Source organism: Phaethon aethereus, assembly GCF_964289735.1.
Source record: "Phaethon aethereus genome assembly, chromosome: 1".
In the NCBI taxonomy this organism is placed as follows: Eukaryota; Metazoa; Chordata; class Aves; order Phaethontiformes; family Phaethontidae; genus Phaethon; species Phaethon aethereus.
Window position 1 is genome coordinate 210,918,123 of NC_138575.1, and position 16,107 is coordinate 210,934,229.

General features: G+C 41.4%; 1 protein-coding gene across 1 annotated transcript; it reads right to left on the reverse strand.

Annotated features, from left to right (window-relative positions):
* Positions 1-14,104: 14,104 nt before the first annotated feature.
* ANKRD49 (ankyrin repeat domain 49) lies at positions 14,105-15,826 on the reverse strand. The gene is made up of 2 exons (XM_082005831.1): positions 15,546-15,826; positions 14,105-14,635 (listed from the first exon to the last, which is right to left on the reverse strand). The coding sequence occupies exons 1-2, from the start codon at positions 15,801-15,803 to the stop codon at positions 14,177-14,179; spliced, it is 717 nt and encodes a 238-aa protein (XP_081861957.1). The 5' UTR covers positions 15,804-15,826; the 3' UTR covers positions 14,105-14,176.
* Between the last annotated feature and the right edge of the window lie 281 nt (positions 15,827-16,107).

Here is a 16,107-nt window from a genome sequence, read left to right on the forward strand (position 1 = left end):
GCACACTGAAGAAAGCTAATACTCAAATCCACAGTAAGTTGCAATGGTGTATACAGCATGGAAATCCAGTATTACAACATTTCCTACTTGTCTTATTATGGCAAATAAGAATTAGATCAATTTGAGATGAGAGGACAGTGGCCTAAAATGTTTCCATGAGTAGTACTGTCACCATAAGTTCCTTTTGGTATTACACCTGCCTCTGTGGAGACTGAATACATGTTTACATTTGCACATTGTGTGTAATCCACTAGTTCAAAAGTCTTTATAGAATCTGTATCTACAGCATGATGAAACCTATTTTCAAGGCATATTTTAGAATTTTTACAAATTACAGATCCAGTTGTTTTGCTATCACTATGTGTTCTTCAAACTCCTCACAATGTGGGAGATATAGCACAGAAATATATTTGAGTTAGATATTCTGAAAGTAACGATAGGTGTGTCTTCAGTTAAGAGTCTAGCAACCTCCTAGAAATTTTGATGTAGTAAACTTATAAGCAAGATGTGGTGTGTTGCTGTAGAGTGAGGGATACAGGGAGTGACCTCATTGTCAGAACCAGGGTCAGAACTCAGGTGTCCTCAGACCTGTGTATAGGTGAGGAGTTTCTTTTTCCTTTTTAATCTCTTATTTCTCTTCTAGGGAAGAAATACCAGCCTGGCAGTAACACACGTGAGCTCCAGTTTGCCTGTCTCTGCTGTAAGACACAGCGTGTCCATGGCACGATTGCAATTAGCTAGTCTGTGCTGGTAGGGTTTTGTCAAGCAGTTTTGTTCACTCTGACTCAGAAAAAACTACACCGATGTCCCTGGGAAGTACAATATGATGAAGGCTGAGTAGGCTTACCAGATGCCTGCAGACCTTCCAGAGGAAACACACCTCGTGTTGTCTGCTTTGGAAGTAAACCAGCCCAGGAGATGGCTCCGAGGACTGAGGACCACACAGAGTTCTTGGTACTGTATATACAGATTGGGGAACTGTGGTTAAACTGCTCTCTGGAAACCACAGTAAGCTCCACTGTTGCTGATAGTCAGGAATTTAAAATAAAATGCTGGCTGTTAATAATGAAGCTATTGCAAAATAAAAAACATTTTACTTATTTGAAGATTGAATGTTTGCCATTTCTAACAGCAGTAAATGTTTTCGCCTAGAGCTTCCCAGCTGGCTTCCTCTTCGACTCTGACTCACTCTGTTTTTTTGCACTTGAGAAGTATTTAAGTCTAGAAAAGTCTTTGAAGTTACTTGTCAACTGTCTTGCAAACACAGTTTAAAAGGTACTTGCAAGATGTGGTTGTAGTTTCAGCCACAGCTATCAAGCCAGACATTCTGTCAACCAGGGAAACCCTGTGGAGTTTTTTATGCTAAGAAAATGTAATCAGCTTCAAAGAGTAGCAGGCTGCTATCTGGTACCAAAATGACACTAAGGGTGACTTTGAAACCTCTTCTTCACAAATAGTCCCCGTGGTTTCAATGCAAGGTTTTGCCAAGTAAGAACCTAAATCCTGTATGAAAAGGAGTGATAAAAGTTCTGTTCTGTATAAATTGCACACTGTATTTTAGCATAAAGTTTAAATGCCTGTAATTTTATTACCTAGTGCTTCATATTCAGGATTATGATCTTTCTGCTTGGAAGTTTACAATTCTGAAATATGACCAGACATAAAAGATTCAGTTGAAAGTTGATGCCTGCCTCGCTGGATGACCAGCTTATGGACAGACAAGCCCACGTTATTGCACATGCAGCAAATGCAATGTCAAAATATTCTGCCTGGCTACAGTTCCAGTTGTGACTGTGAGCAGGGATGGATTAAAACTATGCAAAGTTGACATTTCCAGGTCAAGGCACAGGCATGAACAAATGTGCTGTGCACACTGTGGATGGAGGACCCTGTCCCGGAACACCCTGCGACTTTCCATTACAGCACACATCTTCGTTGTTCACCAGTGTAGAACAGAGCCAAAATCAGAGCAGAAAACTTCCCTAACAAAACCACACATTCCTCAGATACTTTGACATGTGTGTGTGTGCCAGCAAGGCTGAATTTGGCTCTGTGGGTATTTATTAGCAGTTATCATGGATTTCAATCTTCCTTGGTTTTTGGAGCACTGGACTGCATCTTACACCGCAACAGTGGCAGGGGCAGTGATGTGCAATCAGCTCCGATGCTCTCATTTTACCCCGTGAGCATCCCCCAGGCCAGGGGGCAAGGGTTTGTGATAGAGCTTTTCTTCAAACATCTTTGAACCTCAAGCATCGAGGTGACATTTCAGTCCAGGAGATAAGACTAACTCTAGTTTGAAGTAAATCTCCTGAGCCACATATAGTGTAGTTATGGGGCTCTCAACACCAATTGCTTTAATAACTCGACCTCCTCCTATTGTGCTTCAGTGCTTGATAATGTAGACATAGCCTTTAAATGGTGTCAGTGTTTGAACATTGTTATTAATACATAGAAGCAATGATAACATTTGTCTTTCAAAACAGAAGTGTTTAGTTTGGAAATGAAATAATGTTAAAAAACTAAGAGAAAAGGGTAGTTGAACAGCTAGACTGTAAAAAAATCATCATGTTAAAATGTGAGCACAGTTAATTTAATTAACCCAAAACCCCATTTAATAAAATATTGTAAATATATTATAAACATAGTAATATTAATACCATTACTATAATATTATGCAATGTTATTATATTTAAGCAATTGCTTCATTTTATTCAAATGAAAGATGAGACACATAAAAAGGTCATGAATGTCCATATATCAGACTAGCTAAGAATTACCCAAGCCTTGTAACCAAAATATTCAGTAGAAAATGTCTAAAAGATATTTCTCCTTTATACAAGGTTGCACAAAAAGGAAGAGGGAGCAAAGGCACAAATGAGATTCACAAATCAGCAAAACTGACTAGTGCAGGAATCCAGGGTAGACCCAGAAAGTATTTTAATTTGGAAAATTTTAAAACAAGATCTTGAAAAAAAGTTACTAAGAATGAGAAAGCAGGGGGAGGGGAATAGAATAAAAATTAAGCAAAGGGTAGAAGTGAGATGCAACAAGCTTAATCAAAGCCTCTATGTGAAAACCAAGTGTTTATCAAACATTATTGTGTGGTTCACGATCAAATTTGCATCTAAAAAGTGAGAATAATGTTTTCAAAAGCAGCTACTCCTCTAATGCCTCAGGTGCAATTTTCAGTGCCAATAATTCTTTTCATTTCGAAGTCAAATGCAAAAGCTGCAAAGAGTTGGCTTGGAGCCAACTAGTTTGGGGGTTTTTTTTCCCCCCTTCTCACTGATTTAAAAATAAAAACAAACTTTTAGTGTCAGAAAAGAGTTCCAGACAATCAAAACCCAAACATCCTATTTCAGTCACAGGTAACTGTAAAAAAAGCAAAGGAAAACAAAGTCTAATGTCACAAAGTTGTCACCGAGACTCTTCCTTTTTAAAAATATTCATTGTGGTATAGGTATTTCCTTAGGACCTGAGAGCCCCAGAAACAAATCCCATCTCCACGTCTTAGGATCACATCATAGGAAAGATGTGAATTATCAGTCTGAGTTAGCGCTGGGAATAAGGAACTCCGCAACTCTGATTTTAAATTACCCATCCATCCTAGTTCATTTTTTTCACTGTTCCATACGATTCTCTACTTTAAACAGATATTAACACTTGTTTATCCCGCAAATGTGCTGGAGGCGTGTCTGGGAAGAATTCTGGCAAAGAAAACTCTAGGGTAAGTGCTAAGTATTATTAATTTGGGAAAGAATGTGCTACAATTATTCTAGAAATATGCTGAGGACTGATCATTAAGTTAGATTGTTAAACATGAAGACAGTAAATGTCACTCCTACCAACCTGGTCCACCACCTCCTCACTTGATCGTGGGTTGTCATCTCCCTCCCCTGTCACTCCTACTTACAGTTCTCCTCCCCAGGTCGGCCAGACTACTGGCAAACAATCACTACTATGTATTTCTCATGTTATCACAGCACTTCGGAAACAATCATGGATCCTTTTAGATACGACACAAACATAGCTTTTGATCTCCTTGTTGAAGTGAATCCCATCTCTTCCTAGCAGTTCTTAGTCCTCAAGGAGTAGACATCCCAGAGTCATAAAAGCCAGCTCCCTGTTATCAGCAACAGCTGTGCAACCAATTGTTGATCCATCCACTCCTCAAACCCTACCTGCTCACCAGTAGGATTGAGGAGAAACCACCTGGGCACCCATGTCTTTGACTTGCCCTCCGGCAATGTAGTCATGCTTCATATGTTCCACGTCTCCTCTGGCAGTATCATTGGTGTCCGCGTGGAAGAGCAGCGGGGAGTAAAAGTCTGGGGCCCAGACAAGACTCAGCACGGTCTCCACATCGTTCCAGACACCATCCCCTCAACAAACCTCCCCGGACAGCACGTTGGGGCAGCAAATGTGAGCTTCCATCTCCCACAGCAGGGAGTCTCCAACTACTATCAGTCTTCACTTCCTCCTCCCAGGTTCAGGCCCGGCCAGCTCAGATGTTTTCCTAGAGAGAGCTTCCAGCCTCTGGTCTGCTACCAGAGCACTGAAGCTATTCTGTAGCTGCAAATGTCACTCCCATCTCTGGTACCTCCTCCTCTGGTACCATCCACGACTTTTCAGAGCTATCTTTTGTTTTGGTTTTATACAGTACCTAGGAGGATCCACATTTGTTTCCTAAGTGGTGTGGTAATACAAAACAAACTAATGATCATTTGCTATTACCTCACTGTAAAAATGGTTGAGTGAGAGTTTAGTGGCAGGTTATTTCAGGTTCCATGCTGCCTCTTGTGGTTCTTTGACACTATGATAACTCTTACATATATAGAGGCTTATTTATTGTTAAACTTTTATTAAATCAGGCTAGATATTGAATCACAAACTCTTGGCTTATGAACTGCTTGGTTTAATGAATGGACTCAGCCTAAGGCATTTTAAGGCATCTCTTCAATTACATTACAATCTTCTGCTGGAACTTAGAATCACTTTGCAACAGAGAAGCCTATGAAAATGTCAAGTTTCACAGTAGGTCATTTTTGTCAGCAAGAACATTTTGTTATCTTTGGATTGCAACATCTTCATCACTGGCTGAAATATGGGTCAGATTTGGCTACTACAACATCAGATAAAAAAGCAGTACAAGGATATGAATAAAACAACAACAAAGGAAATAGCTCCCTATCCAAGCAGAACTTTCTTCAAAATCTTAGAAATACTGATCTACATTTCTAAAGGCAGCTAGTCGTTTTGATGTTTGATTTGACACGTCACAACAGGCTCAAGTCTTCACAGCACTACCATTCAGCAATCTGTAAAAAAATGAGATCCACTGTAAGGATGGATGAGACACCACACAGTGAACCCCCCAAACCGCTAGTCACTTTTAGGGAAAGGCAGTAAATGGGACAAGCAAAAATAAATACATTAACTTCAGTAAATTCAGCAATATGGGTATATATATTTTTTTTCTTTTTGTCTCTTCTACTTATTTCTACTACATCTTTTTCCTTTCTTTCAGTTTCTACCCCTGTGTTGCTGAACTGTGTTCTCCTCTCACTAGTTCCATTCAGGAATTCCCAACCTTCTGTTCTATGTCTCCTCTTTCATTCCCCTTGTCTGTGCTTCTTCCTTTTCCTCTCGATGATGACTTTCCTTCTGGCACTAAACACAGTAGGCTCATCTTCTCTCCTGAAACCCTGCTTCCTTTTTGTCCATTTCCATAGTCTGTACCTACTCCATCTCAATTAGTATGTTACCACCTCATTTCTTCCCCGGATCCTTACACAGAAGAGGGTGTGTGAATGGAAATGGTTTCGTGAGTATAAGAGCTGAAGCCAGATGGCTTCCATATTCTCTCCTGTCTTGTTTCTTTTCTTCCACCCCTTCTCTCATGTTACCTGCCTATTCTGCTGCAAAACAGGCAGTATAGCTAGTGAGGAGAGCACCACTTGTCTCTAGCAGCAGTCCTTAGGAATGACAGTACATCTAAATTCCCAAAGGAAAACCAACAGATCACATGAATTTCAACACATAAATAAATTTGAATAAACTGCTTTGTTTTAAAGCTATGCTCCTCTCACAGATGTTAACAGGAAATGGAGGAGATCAGGATCTTTGAAAACTCTCTGTGCCTTCACTAGAAGCCACAGGTACATGAGTTCAGCCAACGTCTCCAAACGCTGAGGCATTGTTTTGTTATATTCTTGTTGTATTTTCTATGGTGTGGCTAAAATTTTCTTGGTTTAAGTACATCACCAGAAGTGACTGCTGTTAATACCTAGCATAGATTAGGCCTGCTCTATAATCAAAATATTCCTACAAGTACTACTTCTATAGTGAAGGCAGTCATGGCAGAACGCTGTACTGGTTAAATGCTTCTTACACTAGCAGTAAGTTAATCCATGCTGCTGTTGTAACTAATATCCCACTATCTCCAGAGCTCACAAGATCAAGATAGGAAGAAAGAGGTGCTAGTCAAGCAGCTAGCTGTATTTTTCAACCACTGGCCCCCAAGAACACAAGAAGAAGCTTCATTTAATGGCAAAATATGCAGAGTTCACATATTCTGCAAGCTCATGGCACTAACAATATCCCTCTTACAAAGCTAATGAACTCTGTGTTTCCTTAGGGTTGGAAGCTCTCACCTTCCACTACAAAGTTAGTACATTTCACTGAAAGAGAGAAGGTGGATGCACTGAAAAGACTATGCTAAAATCTACCAGCTCATAAGGAACAGATCTGCTGCACAAAAGCCACACTCCACTGACTGTAAAGAAAGAAATACATGCCCCAGAGCACCAGCTGACCATTGCAGGCAAATGCTACAATGCCTGAAATTGTACCTAGATCAAGTTATTTTTCAGAAGGTGTATTGGAAGGAGGGATTTTCCAACCATTTGAGTTGGTTAGGATTGGATGTTAAGAAAGGCAAGTAAGGTTCATTACGCGCACAAAACCAACACTCCACTCATCAGTAGGAAACAAGTGATTATTCCACATGTTTACAAAAGGTTTCAGCATATAAAATAAGGTCACTCAACACAGCAGTCTTAAATGTTTCTTATGCAAAGATTTCAAGTCTGTTGGCTGCTTAAAGGAAGAGGTGGGTTAGCTCTGCAGAAAGGTGCCCACAGGTGATTACTGTAAGACCACATAATCTGATGAAAAAAAAACTTTGAACAAAACAGATCTACATTCCTGTGAGTTGTCTATGAATTATAAAATAATATTACCCTGCAATTTTAAAATGAGGCATTATAGTGAAAGTTTCTTATTATTGACTCTTACTTTTCATTCCTGCATGCCTTGAGTAGAATTGAGGCTTTAAAAGTAAACCGTTTCTGTTCTGTGTCACTGATTTCAGGCTTCCAATGGAGAAATCCTTTTCCACACTCCAAATTCCTTCCAGAGCCACTGTTAATAATTTGTCAAAATAATACCATTATAACTGATTACTTCAACTTGTTCTGGTATTAATGTAACTTTTAAAAGACAGTCCCTTTGCTCTATACAGTAATTAGAAGTAGTTAAACAGAACACTATAATCTTCCTCCATAGTTAATGAAAAGAGATTGATAGTTCCAGAGAGCAATTCAGATTGCTAAAGGTATACGTCGCTCTCTACTGTCTGTAGAACAGCTTAGGACTGCTAGGCTCCAAACTGAAGCAGGATGCAGCTGATCTATAATGTATAAGAAACAGCAGTAACAGCATTGATGCATCCAGCATGATTTACTGGTCATACTGGAATACCAAATGCCCTCATAAAAAGATAGCAGACACATCCCCCCAAGCAAAACAAAACCACCACCACTAAAACAAAACAAAACAAAAGCTGATTTATTTTTGTGGAAAGGTTACAATTTACTAACAATCTAACTTACTAATTATCTAAACTGTGTAAATCCAACCTGACAATTGTTGGTTATTAATTAGAACACAGGCCACTCAGTGAGCATCTCTAATTCTCCAGATGTATACAGATGAAAAAGGAACCAGGTACTTGCTGAATAATCTGTACAACTACATCTATTTAACCTTATTATGCATAGCATTGTTATGCTACGCATATAACATATTATGCTGTACATACCATTTATACTTTGAGCTTGTTATACATCCATATTATACATTCCTGTAATGAATTTTTTGGTAGTGTTTCTATATCATCTTTAGTACTTTAAGCCTTTGTAACATACATTTCATTGGGGAACTCCATAGAAATCATGAGAACATATGTGGTAGCATCCATTCATACAATCAAACTAAAATAGTCTAGACTATTTTGATCCACTAGCAGATGGATGCAGTGAAATATAGTGTGTTCAGCTCTTAATACATTAGACACATGAGCAGATTGAGCAGGCCAATGTTAACATCTGTAATTCAGCTACTTGTCCAGAACCCCTTCACAGTCAATGGGAAAAGAACAGACACCATTAGAGCACAACACATGCAACAGTAGGTATCTAGGACAAGTCAGAAGAATTATGTTTTCCAAGTGCCTTTACACTTCCTCTAAGTACTATAAACAGAGCCTACATAAGTAGTTCATTTGCAGGTGTATGCTGTATTTGCCTAAGGAGCCTAATCACAATAATGGAGTTGCAGGTTCAAATGGTCTTTACATCTGACAGGATACTGATTACATCACCTAGCTTATGTATATTTTTGTCTGTGAATCCAACTGTTTTAAATTCATGTTGAGTGAGTTTAGACTTGGGTCTCAATCCTACATAAGAGAAAACATAAAGACTTCTTTCAAAATCTGGAAAATTTGGAAAGAAAGGCAAAAATGTCCTTATTACATTTGTGGAGGGTGTAATGATTAGGAGAGGCAGTGGTGAGCCTATTCCAACAAAATGCAGCTTAATATAACCAAGGAATAGCTTTATTCTACAGAAAAGAATGTGGGGCTACAGAATGGGAACTGTGTATTGTGGAGCAAAAGCATCATGGATTTAGGAGAAACAGTTGACAAACAGTTCAAGGTCCTAGTGCTAATGTTAGCCCTAAAATAAGAAGATTCTTTCTCTACAGGCTACTAGTGATACAAATACTGAAATACCATGATCAGATTTGGTATTCACATTTTACAAGAGGAGGCAAAACAATTAGTGAGAGTACATAAAAAACCAAAACCAAATATATGTGTATATACTGTCTCTGGAAGAAAATCATGGATACTAAAAAAGGCACTATTATATACCCAAGAAAAGCAAGGAGCTGAGCTATGCAAATCCAAATTATTAATCAGGCTTTTTTTTTTTTTAATACACCAACCACCAGAACAAACTAATGCGGGAAACTGTGGCATAACCAGCTTTACTCAGTGGAATCTACAGAGAGGTACCTAATAAAATACAAAGGCTTAGCTGATAAAGGCAGTAAGACCTTGTAGTCAACCACGTAAGATGGCCTATCCTTAAACATTACAAACCTTTGAAAATTATTTTTGTACAATTAGATTAATAGATCTTATGGCTGCAAGAAACCACCAGCATGATGTAAGTTTTGTCCTACATGGGTCACATGGCTTCAGGCTCATTCCTGCACCAAGACTAACAAACGAGCTCGTCCAGGGCTAACGGTTTAAGTGCAAAATATTTAAAGTATCTATTAAAAATGGTCAGTCTAAGTGATCTTTCTTAAACTGTTCCAGCATTAAGTTCTCTTTTTGTTAAAAACTGATAATTATTTCTATTCTGATCTTAACTCATTTTTATCTCCAGTTCTCAGAACTTTTAATAGTTTAGCTAGACTGAACACCTTGTTCCCTCTTAGACTTCCATTTCATTTGCCTACTGTAATCAAGTCTCTCCATAACCTTTACGCTGCCTAAGCAGACTGATTTTCCATTTGTTTTGTTTTCTTGTCCTTTATTTACCCATATCATTCTTACCTCAACTCATTCTTTTCAACACCAACTTCAGTTTTGAACAGCAGAAGAGGACAAAGCATTCTAATAACCACAGCACTCCTTTCAAAGAAAAAGGTAACAAAACCTCCCTACTGCTTGGCGTTTGTTTTTTTTTTATTAAACTGATAGATCATATGGAATATATCCATGTTCTCTATGGTCCTGTAACTTCAGGCTAAAAAAAAAAGTAAAAAAGACTATATGCAGTTCTTCTGTTTCTAAATGTTCCCCGGACTGTTACATAAGTGTTCTGGTACTATATTTTTTTAAACAATAATCTTGCTGCAGTTCTCAAAACAATGTACATTTCATTTCCCCTGACAATTCCTTGCCATTTGCTGATAAGGAGGATTACCTGCAGCTGGATGTTTAACTTGGCATGCTTCTTTCTGGAAATAAAGCTCTTCTTCAAGTATTTCTTTAACTCTCCTAGATGGCTCAACATATACAAATCTCTTCCCTGTTAGTAAAACATATTATAAAAGAACCCATTATTTTAAACCTCTTGAACGCTAATGTGCTTTGCCAAACATAACGTCATTTTATACTGCTTTACTTCTGTCTTCAATACACTTTAAGACAAATCATTTGCAAATACACAATAGATGTCCCTGCTCACTGCAGGGGCGTTGGACTAGATGACCTTTAAAGGTCCCTTCCAACCCAAACTATTCCATGATTCTGTGACAGTGTTGGGCCAGGCCCTGCTCCCCAACATGCAGCAACTCCTCACGACAGGATGTCAGCAGGCAAATCTGAAAAGGCAGCACGGGTGGGCTGCAGGGCGTTGAGGTGGCTCTCCCATGCTGGAGCCAAGGCCACCGCAGGGGAGACATGGCCAGTGACCCCCCAAGGCAGGGCCGCGCATGGAGGAGCTCCCCAAGGAGATCTGCAGGGTGCCGGAGGGGTCAGGGCACGGCATGGCGGCAGGGCACTCCCTGCCTGGCAGGGCGCTGCCCACAACCCGACGTGGTGGGGTGCGCGGGGAGGCGAGGGGCTACCAAGCAAGGTGGCCGCGGGGGATCAGCGGGGCGCGGCGAGGTGGAAGGCCCGGCTCCCCCGAGGGGACGCGCCGGGGCGGGGGCCGGGAAGGGGAACGGGGGCCGCAACGGACGGCGGGGCGGTGAGGCGGGCCCCGCCGCCGGGCCGGGGGACCGCCGCGCTCACAGGGCTGCCCGCTTCCCGCCGCCTCGCCGCGGGCATCGCTGCTCGTCGCCTCGGCGGCCGCCGCCGGCTGCTCCCCTCTCGCCGCCCGCATGGCCGCCACCACGCCCGGGCAGGTAGGAGTCGGGCGGGCCGGTTGCCACAGCAGCGGGGGCGGGCGGGGGCGGAGTGCCGGGCAAAGCAGAGGCCCCGCGGGTCAGAGCCGGGCGGTGCTGCCCTCCGCCATGCTGGGGCTGCGCCTCGGAAGGGGCGCAAGTTCCTGAGGAGCGGAGCCCACCTCCTCCCGCAGCCTTGTGCCGAGGAAGGCAGGTCGGGTCCTCCATTTCCTGTCACAGCTGGGGCTTTTTACCCCTTCCACAGGCCAGGGCCAACAACAGGGGGGCCTCCGAGGCAGCGTGTGGGGACAGCAGGCTGCAGCCATGTCACGCCTGCTTGGTGCGCAGGGTGGGCAACAGCTCTGGGTACCACTAACGTCTCCTCGTTTGTGTCAGTCAGCGTTACCACGTTGTGCAGCGGGCATGGACATCACAAACGTTTCTGTGCCCCTGTGGGGTGTTGCCACTGGCCTGCCTTATGGAAGGATGCCTTCTCCTCGCCTGAGGCAATGGCAGACTGATGGAAATAAAGACAGAAAAGTCCAGTTTAACTGGATGGATGATGTAGATCTACTAATACTCGAAAGTACTAGCTTGGTTTTAGTAATGCTTTTCATCAAATGAGGCATCTTGAGATGCTGTTTATAGGACTGAATTAGACTCGACTCTCCTTGGTTTGCTGCTGTTAAAGTTCAGAGAAAGAAGAGCAGCTGGCACTTACAGTAGTCAATGGGTAATGCTGCCGGCAGGCACACGGGGAAGCTGTCCCGCTCTCCTGGCCAGGAGCTTTGCCCCACGATAGCTTCCTCGAAGTCAAGACATTGCATACAGTAGTGAGAATTTATAAGATACAAACCAAGTGCAGTTACATAAATGCATGATGTAATCCATTCCTGTATTTTTCTTTGATACATTTCAAGGTGTATTCATTTTCCACAGATCTCCTGAAACCAAACTTTCAAAGTAATAATCATTAAAAATCATCTTGTACCATTCATAGTTCAGAGGCAGTTCTCCGTTTTCTCACAAAAGTGCTGACCAGGGCCTCTGGAAAGGCAGGTGACAGAGATGCCCTCCACCATTGCTTGATCAGAGCACCAAATGTGGGCCAACATACCACAACCCTGCTGCTGCTGCTACAAAGCTGCTTCAGCTCTGTTAGTGGTGTCTGGAAGGAGCTTTGGACCCCTCAGTAAGGCATCTGCACAGGACAGCAAAGTTTTTTGTTACAGCTCTCAATACTGAGCGACAGTACTTCAGGTCTTACATTCAGTTTTCAGTTCAAGTTGATTAACAGAGAAGAAAGTTTCTCCACTCCTAACTTACAGATGGCAAAGGTGAAGCTCAAAATCATGCAGCATGCAATTACCATGGGAAAAATCTTTAGTGTACTAATTCCCATGCAACACAGAACATGTGCTGGGCTAACAGCATTCCTGAAGTTCCTACCAGTATCCTTCTAAACTACTATTGACCAAAAAAAAGCTACCTGCTCAGAGTAATTGTTTTGAGATGTACTGTACTGGTACTTAAAAACCCCGACTCAGTAAATACTTGCATTTAGTAGTGATTTCTGTTTGAAACTTACACTTGAGCCAAGGTGGGGAAAAGAAAAAAAAAAAGGGATGGGAAGTACACATTACTGGACCTCTCACAGATAGCTAGATAATCCAGAGACATTGAAAGAAGTTGACAGGTTGAGATGCAGACTGATGCAGCTGATGTGAATAATAACACAAGTATATTAAACTCTCAAATCAACTCTAAAAGTCATAGAACTTCTCACTTGCTAGCAGAAAGGCTGAACTGAGACAAACAGAAGCAGCAAATTGTGACGTCTCTTTTGAAAATCTGTAGCATTAATTAACATTTTTCTGATCAGTTGAACGAAATAGTACTAAGTGCTAAGACCTGCTAAGAACGCCTCAGATGAAGGGTCCCAAGTCTTCACTGCAAACCAATGAGATTCTAGCTTGCATGACTGCAGAGAGAAGCTGCAGTCTTCTTAGTTTTAATTTAATTAAAAAGGTGTCAATAAAAAGAAATAAATGAATGGTCTGGAAATTAAGGAATTTTGAGGAAAAATACCAGTGAAGTTTTTTAACTGGTGTCCTAATATTTGAGCTGGAATGAAGGATTCTCTTTGGGGATTGAGAATTGGAAGGGAAACATTGTCAAGTGTGTCCTGCACTAAGTTAGCTGTAACTAAATCAGACCCAACAGTACATTGGCTGTTTATCCTCACACAGTTAAGGTTCATTTTTTCTAACTAATGCTGTACCCATGACACTAAAACTTTACCCCTCAACTTAATTTGCAAGGGAAAAGTAAACAGGATTTTCGTGGAAAGTAATTTCCTTGAGAAGTATCAGGAAAATATAAACTGAAACTACTTTATCATACTATGAATAACACACTTGATTTATGAACAGGCGATTGCATTGATCATTGGAGCTTTCAATTAAAAATATGACAACAAAATACTTAGGGTTAAATATTTTATTTTATAATAAGCCTTACACCAGGATCACTAAGCATTTGTGTATCACCCAAATAAGTTACATTCATTCTGAGCTTTCATGCAGTTTTAAAAAAGGTAAATTTCTCAAAAAATAATTTTCAAGTGAGCTGTAAGAAACTCTGCATAACCAACCCAGAATTCTTTCACATCAAGCAAATATTCCAGTTTTCTCTCCTGCTTTGACAGTAGAGACCAATTACAAAAATCCCTCCAAATTTGCACTGATTAAATGGAAATTCATCGAGATTACTGAGACTTTCTGAATACCGTGAATAACACCAGTAACGCTTCCAAGGACAAGCGAGACCACTGAGCCCAACTGCAAGAAGTGACATTTTGCCCCAGGAGAATACTAAAGTATCTTCAATGAAAACCTTGTTGCAAAGGGACAGACCACCACTGATGAGCATGCAGAACACAAATGAGGCAGCAAACCTCACGTTCACAAGAAGCTTACTCAAACTTCTAAGGGGACACAGCATTTATGCAGTCTTCTACTATTTCAAAAAGGTAGTGATATATATCAGTCCTCCTAGCAATGTCAAGGGCCGTTTCATCCAAGTTGTTTTTCAGGTCTGGTTTCACATAGCGATTCATCAGCAAGAGTTCAAGGGTTTCTCTACTGTTTTTGTTTCCTGCGGCGATATGCAACGGGGTCAGCAAACCATTTGTCTGCGCGTTGATGTCTGCACCCTGCTGAAGTAAGAACGCGGCCACTTTTGTATTGTTCCACTTACAAGCGCTGTGCAGAGGCGTCCAGCCGTCCACTGTTTGCGCATGAACATCTGCCCCTTGGGCAACCAACTCGTGTGCCACGTCCAAGTGCCCGCTATAGGCAGCTCGATGGAGAGGAGTGTACTGATCTTCGTCACGAGCATTAACTGGGGCCAGCTTTTCGGAAAGGAGCCTCTTCACTGTGCTCAGCTATTGAAGGAAAACAGGTAATCTAATATAATATAATACAAGCTGTATAGGGTTTACTGTTCTGAAGTTTTATGAGAAAACAATTTCTGTCAGTCTCAAAAAGGCTTAAGTACAACAAGAAATTTTAAAATAAAATCAGTTATTGTTACTTTGTTACTGGAGTGGGTTTTTTTTTTCCATGGGGTGTTTTTTTTGTTCTTGATGTTTTGTCTTGGGGGTTTTGTCTGGTTGGTTTTGTTTTGAAGAGCTACAACATGAACAGTTTGGTGCAAAAATACACAGCCCTAGTTCTTCCCATGTAGCTTTGAGCATTTAGTTGCAATGCCTTAGACCTCCTCCTCATTCACTGTAAAGACTTTAAGTACCTCCACAGGGCTGTAGATGGAGCTTGTGTGTGTAAGAAGGCAACTAATGAAAATAAATATACACAAGGGTGTAATAAGCTATGTAACAGGAACCTCGGGCTTCTCTCCCTCACTGGCAAGAACAAAAAGCTTCCCCTACCCCATAAAGAGCTAGGAAAATGGTCACCCATTCTCTGCAATGTGTGGCTTTTGAGAAAATTAGATTTCAGCTACCCTCTCTCCACCCCTGCTAAACGGCTTACTTGCCACGAAGAAAGGGCCTGGCACGCTTTCAGTTTATAGAAGTTTAAGAAGAGTGCTGTTATTTTAACTTTGAACTACAATCAAAGCTTTTGTTCTGAAAGCCAATTGGTCCAGAGATATTTTAGTGTGTGTGTGGGCTACGAAGGGAGATGCTTTACATACAGGGGCCTCCAGAACTGGATCCAAATAGTTCAGAGATAATGGAAAGCATAGGTAAGTATTTGTTTGTGCATGAAACTGTACATATCAGCTCAAAATAACATTCTTGTCAGCAATACATACGAACAGAATAAATGCCTTACCCGATTGTTTTCAGCTGCCCAGAGCAGCAACTTCTCTGGATTTTTTTCCATTTTTTTTTCTTGCATTTCATACCATTCCTCACTTCTTTCTTGTTCCTCGTCGTCATCATCAGACTGTCCTGACCAACAGCTCTGAGTCCCTACAGGAATCAAATGCCTGTGCGTCTCCAGCAATTCCAGTTGGTTAAAATTTTCCATAAAGTCTTCGAACTGCTCGCTGTCATCATCATCTTCATCGGTATGTTTGTCTTTATTCATTTTCAGTTCGCATCTGTAAGTAGCGGATATACAACGATATTTATAACTTTCACTGTTATTCAGGCACTAATTATCAATAAAAACACCTGACGGATGATGCAGACATTGGCCACACCACGAGCAGCAGAACTCAAGAGCAAACTCCACGTTCCTCCACTACGTCGGGCTGTGCCAGCCCTGCCAGAATCCCCGGAGTGCAGCAGCGGTGCCAGGGAGACGCCGCGCTATCCCGGCCCCGAGGCGGCACCGCCGGTGCTCCGAAAAGACCAGCGTGCTTTGGCTTTACAGACAGCAGATTTGTCGA

Excerpts from the sequence above, each read along its gene's own strand:
- ANKRD49 (XM_082005831.1), bottom strand. The coding sequence starts at position 15,803 with ATGAATAAAGACAAACATACCGATGAAGATGATGATGACAGCGAGCAG. Across the intron at positions 14,636-15,545 it reads GGGCAGCTGAAAACAATCGG|CTGAGCACAGTGAAGAGGCT; the intron begins GTAAGGCATTTA and ends TTCCTTCAATAG.